Here is an 18,575-nt window from a genome sequence, read left to right on the forward strand (position 1 = left end):
CCAGGTTTTAGGTGTTGAACTCTGATTACAGCAAACAGGATGGATGAACTTCCTGCCCTGAAGGAGTCAGCAAAGGAATGCAATGTGAATTAATGAGTTACAGCTACATTTGATTTCCCTTAGAGATCAATAAAGTATTTTTTTAATTTAAATTGAATAGAGATTTTCCAATGGTTTGATTATATTTTGGTTAGTCTGTGAGCAGACGCTGACTAAGTAAAATATTTTGTGACAGTTTTAATTGTTGCGTAATATTTTTAGACATGTAACAAGCAAATTTAGTTTTAAAACAACCTAAAAAAATTTTTTCTGTTATTTGTGATTTTTTTTCTAAATAAATGACACTATAAATATATAAGCAAGAACTTAAGAGAAATAATAATAATTTTAAAAAAGGAAATAGGAAAAAGGGGAATTTGTGAAATAAATTTTAATCTAGGTATAAAATAATAATAACAAAATCAGTTCAAACTTATTAGTTTACATTGAACATTATATTCAGTGCATTGTGTCAGATATTTTAATTTCCCTTCCGAACTGAATAGAAAAAATATCAGCTTTTATCTTCCATTTAAGCTGACCTAATAACAGTTAACTTTCACTTTCACTTCAAACCTTCATAAGTCTGATTAACCCAGATTTAAGTGACGCTTGGCATCCAGGACGCTCTGATTGGCTGAGCTGAAAGCTGACATCAGACACACCCTCACCTGCTCTTCTTCCTTGTTTACCTGTCCAGTCTGTTCTCACGAAGGAAGAAATGAGCTGCTTGAAACTGGAGCTAAAGATGTGAAGCGACATCAGAAAAATGACGCCCTTAATATTTCTGATTCTAGTGGGAATTGAAGGATCCACCGCTGGTGAGTTCGACATTTCAAATATTTACAGATTAGTTTTTTATAAGAACTTTGTGTTTTTTAAAGTTTGTTTGATAATAGTTCCTGGTACTGGATGCAGAAGGTTAAACATTTTATTCACTTATTTAAAAGAGAATTGTCTGAAATTAAACAAATTGGACTGATTGTTAAGTTTTTTCTTACTTTTTTAAAACCTTATGTTATTAATATTTTTACATTGTCTAGATGAGCGGCTTGGGCTGCAGTATCCAAAATGGCAGCATGTTATGTCACAGCAGTGTTGGGTTTGGCGACATGTAAAATGGCCGTCAGTGAGTTTGTTGCGCTTATTGTTTAATAAACATTTTGGATAAAGTTTAAGAGTTTTTGAGGATTTATAATTCACATTGTGAGCCCCAATGTTTTTTCAGATTTTAATGCTTCTTCTGTTAGTTTAGCGTGTCTTCATCTAATATCAATCAGTCATCAAATTTATTTGTATAGCACGTTACAGCAGTAAGGAATTTCAAAATGTTGTGTATCATAAAAACACAAAAATACGGTCACAAAGCACTCAGTCAACATTACATTTTGTCCTCATTACACATCAGATTATTGATTAATGTTTCATGATTATTTTCAAAAGCAACTTTAAACAGCTGGTTTTTAGTCTAGATATAAAGGATCTCTAGATCTGGCTGAGACATCAGTTCTTTAATCCTGGAGATGTTCTTCAGGTGATAGAAGGCCGACTTTGTAACCGTCTTTATGTGTCTTTGAAGGTTCAGGTCAGAGTTCATCAATAGTCAAAGGTTTCTGGCTGATTACTGGTTATAGTTGTAATAACTGAAGCTGTGTTCTGACTTTAGATCATTCCTCTTTAGGTCCAAAGATAATAACTTTAGTTTTGTTTCATTCAACTTAAGAAAGTTTTGGCTCATCCACACCTACCAGCCAAATTGAAACAAAGCAGCGCATTAAATAAGTTTTTATTTTGCTACTTTACTTGCAATAATTATCAATTAAACTCTATGAAGCACATTAAACTATTTTCTGCATTTATTTTTTCAGGTGTAATTAACTGTAGTCATTTTGTTGACAACTTCAGGGTAAATGATAATTCTAAGTAATATAATAATAGTGCACACTAGAAAAACTGAGAGTCATAACATAAACTTGGCTTCATGTTGATTATTGAAGGGTCTGTTGTTGAAATATTTAAACTGTTTTGAGTCAGAGCTGAAGTATTTTGTGCTGGTTAATGCATTCGAATTCAAAAATTTTTGTCGATCCTAAATGGGGGCTGCACAGAGGAGCAGTTGGTAGCACTGTTGCCTTGCAGCAAGAAGGTCCTGGGTTTGATTCCCGGTCCGGTGTCTTTCTGCACGGCGTTTGCATGTTCTCCCTTTGCATGCGTGGGTTCTCTCCAGGTCCTCCAGCTTCTTCCCACAGTCCAAAAACATGACTGTCAGGTTAATTGGTCTTTCTAAATTCTCCCTAGGTGTCTATGTGTGTCGTTGTTTGTCCTGTGTGTCTCTGTGTTGCCCTGCAACAGACTGGTGACCTGTCCAGGTGACCCCACCTCTCGCCTGGAACGCAGCTGGAGAGGCATCAGTAACTCCCGACCCCACTAGGGGCAAAAGTGTTAGAAAATGGATAGATAAGAGTATTTTTGAAAACGGTTATCAACTCCAGAAAGTTGTTAGCAGATGCGTCTTTATCTGCTAACAGTGAAAACAATAAAATGGTTCCAGTGGACCTTTTATTTCCTTACAAATAAAAAATGAAATTCATTAAAAGCTTAAGAGAGACCATTTTAACAGTTTTAAATGGTGAAATAATTTCTGATTTCCACATGGAGAAAAGGTTTTGGTATTGATAAAAGAGAAGTTTCAGAATAATATTAAATATTGTGATGGTTAGTTTGGTTAATCTGGGTTTCTGGTGAAAATATAAGGAATCTTAATTAATGTGTGATGAAAATGTAAGGTATTCTTATAATGAAATTATCACAATTTAGCAAAGACATTCAACATTTCAAAAGGTTAGATTCATTATTTCAAAGTGAGTTTGTGTTGCTGCTAAATTATCTTGTTTAAATATTGTAAAGGTTATGGACAGATAAGTAAGCAAAATATAAAACCTAGATGTGTTTTATATTTTTTCATCTATCAGAACAGAACCTGATGTCTTTGGTTTATGGTAGATGTGAGTAATAATTGAGTAATGTTAAAATATTCAGAAATGTCTTTTTCTTACAGTGACCCACTCTCTGAAGTATATCTACTCAGCATCTTCAGGAATAGAAAACTTTCCATCATACGTCTCTGTTGGGTTTGTGGATGGAGTTCAGATAAGTTACTGTGACAACATCATCAACAAAACCATCCCTAAACAGGACTGGATGAATAAAGTGACTTCAGAACATCCTGATTACTGGAAGGAGGAAACAGAGACATGTCTGGTTAAAGAGCAAATCCTCACAGCAAACCTAGAAATTGCAAAAAAACGTTTCAACCAGACTGAAGGTTTGTTCATGATTCACTTTCTACATCTCACATATTTTTAGGTTTCCCACATTATTTGTGTAATTATTATTTCAATCTGGATCAACTCACACAGAGAAAAATAAGCAGTTAGGAGATTTTAATGAACAAATCTTTGGCGCTCGAACCGGCGGAAGACTAGTGAGCGTAGATCGCCGGGGGAAGATGCTGAGTCCGGCGAAGCTCACTAGTCTTACCCCCCCGGTCCAAAAACTGGTGATGGAGCAGAGCCTTGGATGGAGGAGCGCGTAGGGCACCTGGAGAATGGACATCGGGCTGAAGGTGGAGATGGGGAGGAGGTGGGCAAAGCACAGCTGACGAGCAGGCAGATCCCCGGAGGCTCGACTTCTTGAATGGACCGGCTTGACGTTGATTGGCTGGGACGCGCAAGGGCGCCGATCCTGATTGGCCGCAGCGGGGTGTGACATGATTGAAGAGGATCAGCTTTGTTTGAAGATCAGCTGTGTTCTGTCTCCCAGCTTGAATTTACGCCTTAGCTCCATTTCAATCTGGATCAACTCACACAGAGAAAAAAAGCAGTTAGGAGATTTTAATGAACAAATCTTTGGCGCTCGAACCGGCGGAAGACTAGTGAGCGTAGATCGCCGGGGGGGAGATGCTGAGTCCGGCGAAGCTCACTAGTCTTACCCCCAAAAGAGAGGGTGCCGGCCGAGGCCTAGCTGCCTGCAGTCCGACGGACTTGTGTGCAGGCTCTGAGCGGGGGCCTACAGTCTGATAGACTGTTAGGCACGAGCCGCGTCGTTGGCGGGGACTGACAGACGTATACAGGCCTGATGAGCACGATGTGCTATGTGGAGCGGAGAGGGGACCGTTTGCTGCCGGGCTGAAGGCTGAGGATCTCTGGTCTGGCCGGTTCCCCTAAAAATTTAATTGTTAAAAATGGCCCAAAAGAAAAACTACATCGCCAGTCATGCTGACTGCTCACCTGATGACGTGGAGCGTTGGGCTTCGAGCACAGTTGCGAGATTGGGTCTGATGTAGGAAGTGAAGACCGAAGATGACCAGCGGCCGAGCTGGAGGAGGGAAGCGATGGGGACGCCTTGTGCTGGGGCGGATGTAGCAGCGCCTATTCTAAATGAATGTCCTGAATAACGATCGGGGAGATGGCCGCCTTCTTGTAAAATAAGACGGAGGTGGCGGATAAACCAATCTGCGGTCATGGGGAGGCCTTCGGGAGTTATAAAAAGGGGTTTAGCTTCCTGATAGATTAGATGCCTTTTGCACACAAATTTGAGCGTGGCATGGAAGGGGCAAAATGGACCATCTAAGCGTGCGATAGAAATTGTACAAGGACCTTTTATTTTGGAGTGCTTGATTAGGAGGGTGTAATGGTCGGGGAAAAACTTGATATCGGAGATTGATAAATCTTTTGAAGGGTTGAAGACTGGAGAAGATGAGGTGAACTCGCCCGGCCTGAGGAAACCATAGGATGCTTGGAGAAGAGCGTAGGAGAGGAGCGCTTTAACGTAGTTGGAGAAAGTACAAGCTCGGAGCACGGTGATGAGCTTTATGAGTAGAGGGAGAGTGATAGGCTTCAGCGGTTGGGATACCTGTGGAATGCTTAGAGGTCGAAGAGTGGAAGTTTCGCGGCTGGGTTCGAAAGGAGACTGGGTGCTGTGCTTGGTTGCGAAAGTTTTGCGTGAAGATTGATTCCTGCGAACGACTGAGAATATAGGGGATTTGACTGACGAAGGTTGACGGTGGGTGATGAAGGCGAGGACGTTGGACATGGTGACAGAGTATGAGGTAGAATTAATAGCTTCTGGCTGAGGATCACCGAGTAGGTGGTTGGTACGGCGAAGCTTAGGCAAGAGGGCTTGGTCGACCTAGCTGACCTGTTGTCTGCAATATTGAGGCGCAGCAATATTGCGGGGCGATGTGGTACAAGTACTACACTCTGGTGAAAGAATAGGAACCTCTCCAAAATGTGACTTTTGTCGAGTCGAAGTCACTGACTGAAATGTTACTTGGTTAAAAGTCTTAAAGTATCTGAAGTGCCCTGTACTTCGAAATACTTAAGTAGTGAAGTATATAAATACTTTTTTAAAAATTATTATTATTAATACAACGCTGCTGTAGCGGGGCCCTTCAAGGGGCGCGAGCCACATTGTTGGAGGGTGCCCTCCGAGGGGCGCGAGCCGCGTTTTGAGCTGTGAATGATGTGTCAGCGCTAACTAAAGGCCGAAGGCCGCTGGTCTGCCGGATTACTAGGTAAGAATGTGTTAAAGACTGTCAGTGCTCCATCACCAGGCATTTGAAAGATACTTCACATAGCGGATAAGAACGTTGAGCTTCGCGCACAGCTGAAGTTCGGTCTGACATGAAATGGAAGGCTGAGGATGGCTGATGGCCGAGCGATAGATAGAAGCTGTAGGAACACTTGGACAATGGTTATGCTGAACCGGCTGTGGGTGCAAAATAGATAGTAGTGCCTTTCGTTTGGCAAGCTTATGATGAGGTTGTAGTGGTCAGGGAAGGATTGGGAACGGACTAAGAAATTCGAAGGATGCTAGGAAGGAAGCGCATGATAGGAGTGCTTGGTGAAAGAAGACCCCTTGATACGGAGATACCTTGACTAGGGATCGAGGAGAGACTAGATGATGTGCTAAATCACTGAAGCGCTACACAGAAAATAATTCCAACAGGCAGAATTGGACGTGACAAGTTTGGATCAACAATCATCGAGACGGTGAGTGATGAAGGTGAGAACTGGAAGTCTTAAAGTATCTGAGAGAACTGGAGTAAGGGAGAAGGATTCATAACTGAGCAGAACTTGGTGACTGTTTGCCGGACGACGTTAACGAGGAAGGAGTAGAAGGGCGAAGCCCGATTTTGTGCAATTACATACTGAACACAGGAAGGGATGTAGAGTGTCATTTAGTCGAGCATTGGTTCTAAGAAGGATGGATCAGCTCAGGGAGAGTAATGGCCGTGAGTCACAGGCAGCAAAAGACCTGGCTTCTTTCATAGGCTGAGCGAGTTCAAGAAGGAATGCAGAAGAGGAAATGAATGAAAGGTATAAATCTTGATCGACATAATCGTTATTTCTAATTTGTCCAGCAGATGGTAGCAGGAAACCATGAGAAAGCAATGAACTGCGTTATCATAAGCTTGAGACTTAAATTCCCATAATACATTCGAATTGCACGAATATACAAAAGCTACTGAAATACTGGTGAGACTTATATTAATTTTCAGACTCGGCGATTATGCTAAACGCTTGTTTAGCAATGAGCGTGAGCTCTTAAACGCCAGAGGTTGTTGGCAACTTGAGTTTAAGACAAACCGGTTCGCTCTGAATTCAGGAACTAGAATAGCAACACGGGAAGGGCCAAGATGCGTACCCTGACACGCCTTAGAAAACAGAAATTGCCTTGAGCGCCGCTCTCTGGTGGCCAGCGAGAGCCGCATAGGAGATCGACCAATTACACATACAGTATTTAAATGAAAAATAGGCAGAATTACAGGAGCTAATCAAGATACTCAGACAGCACAACCCCTAAATATAAAAGCAGCAACAGAGAAACAAACCCTTATCGAACCAGACTTAACACCCGGTCTCGTCCGTGACTTTAAAGAATCACATCCTGTTTAAATAAGCTGAAGCTGTGGCAGACAGCCTGCGGGCCTCTGGGATTAGAGGGCAGGGTGTGCCGAGGAGCGACTGGGCTCCTGGCGGAATGGAGCGATCTAAGCCAGCAACTGAGGCGAGGGCTTCGGGGCCGGGCGGGGAATGCCAGAACGAAATGCTGAATTGAGAGCCGATTAGGCTGAGACGAGGTGAACCCAGCTCGCTGACTGCACTAAGCGTTCGGTTGTCCCTGAGACGTACAGATTGACCCGCCCAGGGGCGACATGAACATGCATTGAAGTGCTGGTGCACTGACTGAGAGCTGAGCGAACGGCTGATGAACGGACAGGAGCGGGTACGTCTTACCTGGCAACGCCCTCGATGGGCGGGAGAGGTTATGGTATGATGAGACTGAAGAGCCGGCTGGGAGCCGAGACACGGAAGTGAGCGCAGTGGTCCGGAGGCAGCGTACGCCCGGAGACGAACAGGAGGAGACCGTCCGGCTAATGGAGCCAGTTTATGATGAGACAGCAGAAACAGCAGGAGGAACCAAAGCAGGTCTTGGGGACAACCTGCGCACGACTGCGGGGCAGCGTCAGAGAGCCGCAGCAATTGAACGATCGTGAGCCGGAGCTCACGATTGAATTTTTTTATGACCACGACATAAAAAAAGGGAAGATGTCCCGCTTCGACGCCGCCGATGGAGGCCGAAGGAAGGCTAGGAGCGGCAGTAGGATCTGTGAGGAGCCACTGGAAGATTAACGAAGTGCAGCCGGCGGCCAAGGGATGATTCCTGGACCTGAGCGGTGAAAGAAGGGAAGGACATCTACGGTGCTCTGCAGACCAAAGACGAAGCACAGCTGACGAGCAGGCAGATCCCCGGAGGCTCGACTTCTTGAATGGACCGGCTTGACGTTGATTGGCTGGGACGCGCAAGGGCTCCAATCCTGATTGGCCGCAGCAGGGTGTGACGTGATTGAAGAGGATCAGCTTTGTTTGTAGCTCAGCTGTGTTCTCCCAGCTTGAATTTACGCCTTAGCTCCATATCAGTGGTTATTTTACACCTGATTTTAGTTATTGTGCATCTGAATGTATTTACATCTGGATTTAATGTAAATACATTCAGTATTTTTCTCTGCTCCTCTATATTTAAAAAATTGATCATAGAAAATTGTTTCTATTCAAATTATTGTCTTAAATTTCATAACATTACACTATTGGAACGTAAAGCAGTAAATTATGAATTATTTGTTGTTATTGTCCCATAAAAATTTATAAATACATAATAAACTAAACAAATCATTTTTCAGAGGATCATAAATGGAAAGTTTCTTAAATTTATTTGTTCGAATGTTTAGGAGTTAGTTTTGATAGAACAGTCATTAACTTGGGACAAATTAATAGATTGTATATTCACTGATGTCTCTTTGTCTCAGGAGTTCACGTCTTTCAGCAGATGTATGGCTGTGAATGGAATAATGAGACTGGAGAGGTCAAAGGTTATGATCAGTTTGGTTATGATGGAGAAGATTTAATCACCCTGGACCCACAAACACAGGAATGGATCGCTCCAAAACCACAAGCTGTGATCACCAAACAAAAGTGGATTAATGATAAATATGATGTAGAATATGAGAAGTCCTACTTAACTCAGACATGTGTTGAGTGGCTGAAGAAATATGTGAATTATGGGAGAAACTCACTGATGAGAACAGGTATTACAAAATGTGAAGTTTTTATGTGTGAACCTTATTTTGTATAAAAATGTCTCCGTCACATTTTCCATGCAGTTGTTGGTTTTTATAACAAATTTGTCCTGCATTTTCATATCAGTCATTTGTTTCCTTCCACATCAGAAAAACCAATCTTTGACAGTATTTTGAAATGTATATTGTTTAAATAAAAAAATAGTTACAAAGAAACAATTTTTATCTTTATAAAGAAACTTGCTTGACAGATAAAATTAATGAAACATTTATTTATTTCATGCTATATTTAATGATCTATATATTTATTTAGTCCCTTCTCTGCCATCAATAGAAAGTTAGACATTCTGCTCATAAATTAAATTAAAATGTTTCAAACCTGGAAATATCTGGTCTAACAAGTGGAGCCTTTTTAAAATGTGTTTTTATCTTTTGAACTAATGGGAAAATAATTGTAATTAAAAATAATTAAATTAAATTCACTACAACAAAAACAGGACTGATTGTCTATGGCTGTGCTTTTATCAGGTGTTTAGTTTTCGTGAGATAAAAAAAGCCTCTTTTCTTAACTCTGTCACTAATTGCATGGAGGTGAATGAATCTGCACTTTAATTGTAAAAAACTATTACATTTATGTCAGACTTATAGATAGAAAATTAAGTGTTTTGTCAGTTATATTTAGTGCTCATCTTTTCTTGTTCTGTAGATCTGGAGTGGATTATCTCACTCAATAACCACGAGGCTTACAGTTATTTAAAATGTATCTCCTTAAAATATTGAGCATTTTTATTATAAAAAATATAGAAATGCTGCCGTACAGTTGAATAAAAAAATAAGTATGTATTGAACAATTATTTCAGAAAATCATTCTGACTTTATTCTCAAATCCAAGACTTGACATGAGAGGAACTTTGATAACTAAATCAAAAAGGACTAAAATATGACAGAAAGTTTTTGCAGTGTTAGAAAGAAATAGTAAATTAACGGTTATTAATGCGATTAAAACAACGTTTGAGGTAATGACGTGATAAAAGGAGGTTTTAGTTTTATTTTGAGAACGAGGTTCATTTCACCAGGATTTAGGTGACGTCATCGTTCGGGTATTTTTTCATTGGTTCAGATTAATATTTACATCCGTTTCCACTTTTTCTGTGTGGATGAGAGAAGCAGGACCGCCGCTGTCTGACCGATAAAATGACACATTTTGTCCTTTTGTTTCTTCTGGGAATCCACAGCACTGCAGCTGGTAAGTCAGCAGAATACTTTATTTATCTTGTTTTATTTGAATACAATAAATATTTAGAGAGAAAACGTGTAGTTCCCATTAACTTCTGGTTAACCAAACACTCAAAGACAAGCAAACCTTTAACTTCCTCTTCCTCTCCGTTATTTTTCTACTATTTATTATTTATTCCTGCTGCTGTTCTGTGGTGAATCCTGATACTGAGCTGGAATTTTACTGTTTCATGAGGAAGGAAGTGATTTTTGTGGATACTTTTTAACCCTATAAAGTGCCTTATGAAAATTATATTTAATTATTCCGGTAAAAACAAACATACAAAAAAAGATCTCATCGTGATTTTGTCCTCATTACCATTTATATTAAACTCCAGTTATAAATGTAAATTTATTGTTTCACTGAGGAACATTGAATACTGAATGAATGAATGAATGAACTTTATTAATCCCACAGGCAATGTTTTAAAATGAATGTGTTTATTTCTTACATCAATAGTGACCAAGGATTTTCTCTTAGTTTTAATATCAGTTCATTATTTAAAAAAATATTTTTTTTTACAAAATCTAACTGAATGTGACTTTAATTTGTAACAGAATTATTAATTATTTTTGGAAAATCTTTGGCACCAGATATACTGTTAACAGTGTTTTGCCTTTTTATAAACAGTTTGAATATATTTACATACCCTGAATAAAAATATAAATTTTTCTTACTCTCTGAAATTAAGTCAGACCAAATTTTTCTTGCTTTAGCTTAGGTAGAATTATCAAAATTATTTCTATTTGCTAAATGCCAGAAAACGTAGCAAGATCATTTTTCAGAAGTCTCTCTGTAACTTTATTCTGAGGTTTATTTGTTGAGTGTCAGTGATGACTGTCTTTTAAATTGTAGCCTTTGGTCAAATCTTTTGGGTTTCCATCCACAAACCTCTGAGAATCAGTACATAATTAATATTATGTAGAATACTAAATAAATCTTGTTTTTTGGCTTAAAACTGAATACAGTAAATATTTATTCCATAAAATAATTTAGGTTTAGTCACTAAACCCTTCAAAATGTATCAAAAAGATTAAAAACCTTCTGAAAGATCTTTTAATGTAAAGTTTGGCTGTTGTTATAATTATTCCTTATGTTGCTTGGTTTAACTTGTAAAAATGTTTAATTATTTTGTTGTGTTGTAAATTCTCATCTTACTGTCTTTTTTTCAGTTTCTCATTCTCTGAAGTATTTCTACACTGCGTCCTCTCAAGTCCCAAACTTCCCACAGTTTGTGGCTGTTGGTTTGGTCGATGATGTTCAGATGGTTTATTATGACAGCAACACAATGAAAACTGTCCCAAAACAGGACTGGATGAAGGAGAACATGGACCAGCAGTACTGGGAGAGAGAGACTACGCACTTTATGGGAGCCCAGCAGGCCTTCAAAGCCAACATTGAAATCTTAAAGCAGCGCTTCAACCAAACTGGAGGTTTGTGCTGATAGATAGATAGATAGATAGATAGATAGATAGATAGATAGATAGATAGATAGATAGATAGATAGATAGATAGATAGATAGATAGATAGATAGATAGATAGATAGATAGATAGATAGATAGATAGATAGCACAGATTTGATTCAAGCAGAAACAAGTTTTGAATGAGAGGAGAAAGTTTTGATAAAGCACAGTGAAATTGAAAGAGAGCAGAATTACAAGTTTAAAGAAGAAAGACATGAAGTTCTGCTTTCAAACTGAAAGTGTAAGCAAAAGTATTAAACGTTTTGAGAACAAAAAAATATGAAATCCTGCTTTCAAACTGAAAATGTGATCCAGAATTGCCCCATTTTCTCCATGTTTGGTTCTGGGGATATAAATAGTAGCACTATCACATATAGGACAGCACTATATGTGACATATAGTGCTGTCCTAATTACAACTAAAGGCAGATGCAGATGAACATACCCCACTTAAAGAAACTGTCAGTGTTGTGGAGATATAAACTCACGGTTTAAATTTAAAGTGTATTTTGTTGAACTGTCTTATTGCACTAGAACTCTATTAGAAGCAAACGGTCGTGTTGTAAAGTCACTGGTTTTGCTGACAGTTTGTCTCTTTGTCTCAGGAGTTCATGTTGTCCAGCAGATGTACGGCTGTGAGTGGGATGATGAGACTGCAGAGGTCAAAGGTTATCATCAGTTTGGTTATGACGGAAAAGATTTCATCATGCTGGACCTACAGACACAAACCTGGATCGCTCCAACCCAACAAGCTTTCATCACCAAAAACAAATGGGATGGTGATGCAGCTTTGGGAAAGAATCAGAAATCCTACTTTAGTCGGATTTGTCCTGAGTGGCTGAAGAAATATGTGAACTACGGGAGAAACTCCCTGATGAAAACAGGTATTGCAAAATGTTATGCAGTTTAAAATACACAACTACTTAAAATACACTGATACATTTATATGTGAACTTTGTTTTGTATAACATGCTTCAATCACTGTTTTTGGACTTTGCAACAAGTTTTTACTACGTTGTTGTATCATCATCATTTTCCTTCCACATTAGACAACCTTGTTCAGAAATCAACTTACCAACCTTTCTCTGGATTTTGAAATGTGTTTGGTGTAAATGAATTAGTTACAAATTATGTTTTTATTTCTAAAGGATTTAAAAATGTTTTCTTTCTTTACTCTGCAGAACTTCCATCAGTGTCTCTCCTCCAGAAATCTTCCTCCTCTCCAGTCAGCTGCTTCGCTACGGGTTTCTATCCCAACACAGCAGAAATGTTCTGGAGGAAAGACGGGAAGGAGATTTATCAGGATGTGAAAAAAGGAGAAATCCTCCCTAACAATGATGGGACCTTCCAGACGAGTGTCGACATTTATCTGCAATCTGTTCCTCCTGAAGACTGGAACAAGTACGAATGTGTGTTTCTGCTTTCTGGAGTGGAGAGAGGCGTCATCACACTGGAGAAAACTACAATCAGGACCAATGAATGTCAGTAGGTTGTATTATTTGTCTTGTGTATGTATAAACACACATATATACTGATTACAATGGTCTGTCTGTTTTCTTGTGTCTTTAGATTTACATTCAGTTTTAGTGATTTTAATCTGTTACAATCTTCTTCAGTTGTTTGAGATTCTTCAAAACCCGTTTTTAACTAAACGTTTCTGTTTTATTATTTTTGAGGTTTTAGGATTTGTTTGACTTTGTGTAACCATTCACTGTATTAATTTAATTAGCTTCTTTATAAAATGTGCAAAAACTGAGTATTATTATTGAATTAACGTCAAAGTGTTGTGGGAACTTAAACCAGAACAAGCAACAGATGAACAAAGACAAAACGCAGCTATAGAGTTTAGACAAAATGGGATGAAAAGGATGAACAAAACTTTTACTCTGCATTATGTTTTTTCTTCTCAGCAGTGAAAATCAAAACTCTGATCATCGCTGCTGCTGTTGCTGTTGCTGTTGTTTTTGCTGTTGCTGTGGTTTTCCTTTGTCTCATTGGAGGATTTATTCTTTACAAGAAGTATAAAGGTGAGAAATGAATATTGTGTCTTTCTTGTGTTTTAATTGTTCTTTACTCAGTGAGAATTAGCCTTGATTAAATGTTATATAAACCTCTTTTAGAGACAAGTCGATGCCATGCAGCTTTGATTTAGATCCATAAACTAAACTAGCAAAACTTTATGATCTAAAAGCGAAATAGTTTTAGACTGAGGTCCATAAAACTGTAAATTATCAAACAAAAAATGCCAGAAACACTCAAAGACAGATTAATTTGATTGAAAATGAATAAACTTCATTATTTTTACTGTTATAGTGAAATAAAGTGAGAGAATATTGGCAATTATGATGAGATATTAACATGCATTTCAAAATAAAATGTAACATTTGAGCAGAGAAAGTTCAGTTTGTTATTGTGAAAGTACAAATATCAGGGGATCAGCATGAATTGTAATTTCCAAACCAAACCTGTGTCTCATGCACACAATAAAACTACATATGTGGATTTATTCTCTCTGTTAGAAGTTAAATCAGATCAAATCTCTCTTGCTCAGGTCAGTTACAAATGACCAGAATCATTTCTATTTGCTAAAGGCCAGAATAATGATGTCAGATATTTATAGTTGTTCATCTACACAGAACTCATCTCTTTACTCAGAGGAATGATGGTTGGACATTCCCATCATGTGTTTACTTACATAAATGTTTGAACAGATTAATGAGGCTTTTTCAAGCATCGGAACCAGAACCACACAGTTCTGGAACCAGAACCGTGACAGTTTTCTTCCTGATATCTGATATTCCTGATTTCTTTTGACCTTTTCGTGTCAAACAAATCAGTGTGTTTCAGTTGTGGCCCTGAAATACGTAAAAACATCCACAGATGTGACTCCAATTAACTCAAATGTATCAGTTAACCTATCAGAAGCTTCCAAAGCAATAATACGATTACATGACCTTTCCCTCATTGTTTAAAGAGACTCATTCTGTATGTAAACTGTTTAGTTTGAAGACGTTAATAAATTAATCTCTGACGTATTTTGACTGTCAATATTGTGATATTTAGGAAATAGAAATTATTTCGGTAATTCTGACCTAAAACAAGATAAATTGGGTTTGCTATAACTCCAGACAGTGAGGGGGAAACGGACTATGTCTTTTTAATGCTGTCTGTATCTTACTGTTGAATAATAAGATATGTTTTGAGCAGGACATTTAATGAATATATGTGAAATTAATTCCAAGTCAGAAGAAGTAATATTAGAGTTTAATTGTTTTCAATATTAGTAAATAATTTATATTGAACTTTGTCTGGAGACGACAGTGAAACTGCTCAAATATCAGATAATCTAAATGCACAGAGGGAATAATAGGTATTTATACTTATATTAACTGTAATTAATTACTTAAAACCTTATTTGTATAGTTAGTGAACAGAATTGAGCTAATTAAAATTATTTAATCTGTTGCTGTCAGTAAGTATTTAAATGTTTGATCACATTTTCTTCCTCTTTGTCTAAAGTTGTAGTTTCCTCTGGTCTTTGTGTTTGGCAGTTATTGTTTGCTTTCAAAAATTATGACTAATCACAGTGTACAAACTGGACCAAATAAAATCCTGATAACTCCTGTAACAATAGGAGTTACAGACTGTATGAGTTGCTGCTGCAGCCAAACCACAACAGAAATAATTAATCAAGTTTGTCTGTGATTAAAGGTTCATTATAAATGTTTGCAATTTCATTATTTGAGTCAGAAAATGAAAATGAAGGTAGACAGTGTTGGAAGTATAAATTAGATGTGTGTAGAAACAGCAACCACACTGTTTTCAAAGTTTGATATTTAACACTAATATTTTTTATGCGCTTTGTTTTTTGGGAGATAAATAAATCTGTGTTGTGTCCCTGCTGAACAATCTCAGCCCACGAAGCTCAGAGCCAGAGATTCAGTTTCACTAAAGTTTTTTTAAACTAAGCAATAACAATGTGAACTTTGTCAAAGAACCTGAAAAACAATAAAATGTTCTTTAAACACAAAATATTAATTTTATAGGTTCTCCAGGCACCAGGAGGATTAATTTTTAACTGGTGAAAGTTCAGACAGTTGAGGCAGAACCTCGTCCTGATGTAACGGTAAAGTCCCAGTCTAATAACTCTTTTCTCTTTCAGTGCATCGTGTGCCAACATTGTATGAACTGAAGTGCATAGAAACATTGAATAAATAATATTTCTGCTTATGTGTCTGTCTCAACAGCAAAAAGAAAGAAATGAGGACTTTGGACACCAAGGCACCAAAATAAGAGTTTTATTTCTAAACCATTGTTCCCAGTGAGGTTTGGAGGGATGCTGGTGCTGATCTGCAGCTAACGCTCTGGGGGACAGACACAGTGTTACAATAATTATGTTTTACAATCATTCTTACATTAGTTCAGTGTTACAATAATTATTTTATAATGATTCTTGCTGTCAAGAAAACTGGTGTGAAAAGGTGAGATCTGTCCAGGGTTCATGCAGAAAACAGATCATAACGGGCCTAAGAGACTGAAGTAATCTTGTGTTATGATTCAATGTTGATTATGAACTATGTATTGTGTTATGTTTGATGATTATGAAGTAAGTAAAATCTGAAGTTGATTGTTTATAAATCAGTTAAATAAGAAATTACAACTGAATGTATAATCATACTGAATCAAGGTGAAAAGTATTAAGTAGTAATGATTGAAGGAATGTATTAATCATGATTGTGTTGATGAAGTTATGTGATAAAGTTATGATTCTGTATAACATAAAGGACTGAAATCAGAATAATAGAAGTATAGGGACAGTCTTTGGGTGTAGAGAGACAAGTCTGGACATGTTCTGGTGGTGAGCAGAAAGGCCTGGTCTGGCTGTGTTCTGGGAAATTTGCCAGGAAACTATAATGTAATCAGACCAGAGCAGAAGGAAGCAACTGATGACCAAATATGGAAGGACATTACATTAATACACAGTGTTACAATAATTATGTTTTATAATGATTCTTACATTAGTTCAGTGTTACAATAATTATGTTTTATTATCATTCTTACATTATTAGAACAGTGTTACAATAATTATGTTTTATTATCATTTTCACATTAGTTCAGTGTTACAGTAATTATGTTTTATAATGATTCTTACATTAGTAGTTACTAGTTTGTTTTTCATTTAAACGGTTAGTGTTTTCACTCCAGAAAGGAGGAATTTGTTAAACTGTGTTAAACCTTGAAGATTATTTCTCTATCTACCAAAATACTCCTGACTTGTGAATTTGCCTGTGCAGGATGTAGTTTCTGTGTTCCTTCTAACTTATTATCAGAATTGCCCCCTTTCTTTTTATTTATTACTCTCCCTCATCCCACTGACTCCTTCTGTGTTAATAAAAAGACGAGTGCTGAAACACAGTGTGAGAACACAGATAATCTAAAGGCCAGGAATCAAACCCAAGACCTTCTTGCTGCAAGGCAACAGTGCTACCATGTTTTCTTGAGTCTCTGCATCCAATTTATTCTGCTGTCATGTTTTAAAAAATATTTTCATTCTGATAAAGAAATGTCATAAGTTTATAATCAGGTGGTACTTTTATTTCATTTATAGAAGTTTTATGTAAAACTGGTTTGATTAGAAAACATTTTGTTAAATGTTTATTGGAACCTCTGAGCCTCTTTTGTTTGTTGTTTTGGGTTTTTTATTCAGCTTCATTTAACTATAACTATAACTACTGAATACTTTCTGATGCTTACCGACCTTTAAAAACCCAGACCTCCGATTTTTGCTGATACCTTTACTTTTTCTAAAATGTTGGTAAATATAGCAAGAAAGTTTCTGAGTTGACAACAATGACTATCGATAACTGCAACATGCAGACATGACCAGGTGGATCTCGAGAGCAGCAGAGGACAGTGGCTGATTTTTAAACCTTTTTGAGGCAGATAAGATCAGGGGATAAAACTGACTTCATGTGAACTGAACATGTGAACTGAACATGTGAACTGAACATGTGAGTGTCGGCTGAATTGAGGAAATCAGCTCAGATAAATCGGATGACTGATAAATTCTTTAGTTTGCCTAAATTTATGATTTATCATGAAGAATACTTATTATAATTCTAGGAAATGGAGACTGTTTACAGTCCTAAAAACAATCAAATATAGAAATTATAAGTATGTAAAATTATATGTTTTTAACAAGATATAAGCTCTAAATTCTGTGTCTGGGTTATTATGGTATAAAAAATTACAACATAATTAACAAGTTAAAGATAATGGGAATAGTTCTGCCTCTAAATAGCAGAATGTACAATAAATCTGCCTAATCTCTGTACATTTAAGCGGTAAAAGATTATTTAAATAATTTTCTTTCAAAATGTAAATTAACAAATATTAGACTGTTTGCCCTCAAGCAACGTTTTTGTTCACTTTGTTCAAACTGATTGCATCTAGTTTTACTCTCTGTTTTTATCCGTATTCTGTTTTTTGTTTTTTATTTTTACCTTATGTGTTTTCATTCTTTTTCATTGTAAAACACTTTGTGTCTAATAAAATGTAAACAGGTGATTTAATTTTCAATCAGCTCTGACTCTTATTGAATTTCTCTGTCCTGTGGAAATGGATCCATCTGCTGTAATTGTTTTCTTATCAAGAATCAATAAAGGAATCGATTGATTTTACTCAACATTGTCTCAGATCAGCAAAGACTCCAGGTCATTATACTGTTGATGAGGGTTTTTTCAGATCACTTATTGACATTATAATGGAGATTGTAGTTCTGCGTAAAGAAGAAAGAAAATTTGAGGATTTGACTCGTAGCATCCTGCACTAACATGTTGATGTGCCCCTGAGCAAGGCACTTAAGCCACAGTTGCCTACCAACCTACGTATTTGTGTGTGAACTTTCACTTTTGTGTTAGTGATTGGGTGAATACAGCAATAGTGAAATGCCCTATACATTCAGACCATTCAGATTAAATTAGATTCTGGATTACAACAGAAAACCTGCAACAATTATAGTGTAAATAAAGATGCTGTGATGTTCAAGATGATGACGACTGCGGGATAAAACAGGATGAGAAAAAACACAAACTGTCAGATTATAACAGCATAACAACACTGGTAACAATATTAGCTCCTAGAAACTAAATAATTC

At 37.3% G+C, this 18,575-nt stretch overlaps 3 protein-coding genes across 4 annotated transcripts in view; 2 read left to right on the forward strand and 1 right to left on the reverse strand.

Moving 5' to 3' along the window:
- LOC129375864 (tripartite motif-containing protein 16-like) overlaps positions 1–18,575 on the reverse strand; it is a 198,407-nt gene that overhangs the window by 112,854 nt on the left and 66,978 nt on the right. The window lies entirely within an intron of this gene.
- LOC129375674 (H-2 class I histocompatibility antigen, K-K alpha chain-like) lies at positions 741–9,460 on the forward strand. Its single transcript, XM_055054913.1, has 4 exons — positions 741–860; positions 3,098–3,364; positions 8,411–8,701; positions 9,387–9,460. Exons 1-4 carry the CDS (start codon positions 809–811, stop codon positions 9,458–9,460), a joined length of 684 nt encoding a protein of 227 aa, XP_054910888.1. The 5' UTR covers positions 741–808.
- LOC129375875 (H-2 class I histocompatibility antigen, Q9 alpha chain-like) lies at positions 9,854–16,830 on the forward strand. Of its 2 annotated transcripts, none has more exons than XM_055055244.1 (7): positions 9,854–9,926; positions 11,129–11,389; positions 12,025–12,303; positions 12,601–12,900; positions 13,330–13,446; positions 15,466–15,545; positions 15,667–16,830. In XM_055055244.1, the coding sequence occupies exons 1-6, from the start codon at positions 9,875–9,877 to the stop codon at positions 15,495–15,497; spliced, it is 1,041 nt and encodes a 346-aa protein (XP_054911219.1). In that variant the 5' UTR covers positions 9,854–9,874; the 3' UTR covers positions 15,498–15,545; positions 15,667–16,830. The 2 variants fall into 2 exon arrangements, with proteins under 2 accessions (XP_054911219.1, XP_054911220.1); XM_055055245.1 differs by having other exon boundaries at positions 13,333–13,446.

Source organism: Poeciliopsis prolifica, unplaced genomic scaffold (genome assembly GCF_027474105.1).
Source record: "Poeciliopsis prolifica strain line A6 unplaced genomic scaffold, Auburn_PproV2 SCAFFOLD041, whole genome shotgun sequence".
NCBI lineage: Eukaryota > Metazoa > Chordata > Actinopteri > Cyprinodontiformes > Poeciliidae > Poeciliopsis > Poeciliopsis prolifica.

Excerpts from the sequence above, each read along its gene's own strand:
- LOC129375674 (XM_055054913.1), top strand. The coding sequence starts at position 809 with ATGACGCCCTTAATATTTCTGATTCTAGTGGGAATTGAAGGATCCACC. Across the intron at positions 861-3,097 it reads AATTGAAGGATCCACCGCTG|TGACCCACTCTCTGAAGTAT; the intron begins GTGAGTTCGACA and ends TTTTTCTTACAG. Across the intron at positions 8,702-9,386 it reads GAGAACAGGTATTACAAAAT|ATCTGGAGTGGATTATCTCA; the intron begins GTGAAGTTTTTA and ends CTTGTTCTGTAG.
- LOC129375875 (XM_055055244.1), top strand. The coding sequence starts at position 9,875 with ATGACACATTTTGTCCTTTTGTTTCTTCTGGGAATCCACAGCACTGCA. Across the intron at positions 12,304-12,600 it reads AAACTCCCTGATGAAAACAG|AACTTCCATCAGTGTCTCTC; the intron begins GTATTGCAAAAT and ends TTTACTCTGCAG. Across the intron at positions 12,901-13,329 it reads TACAATCAGGACCAATGAAT|CAGTGAAAATCAAAACTCTG; the intron begins GTCAGTAGGTTG and ends TTTTCTTCTCAG.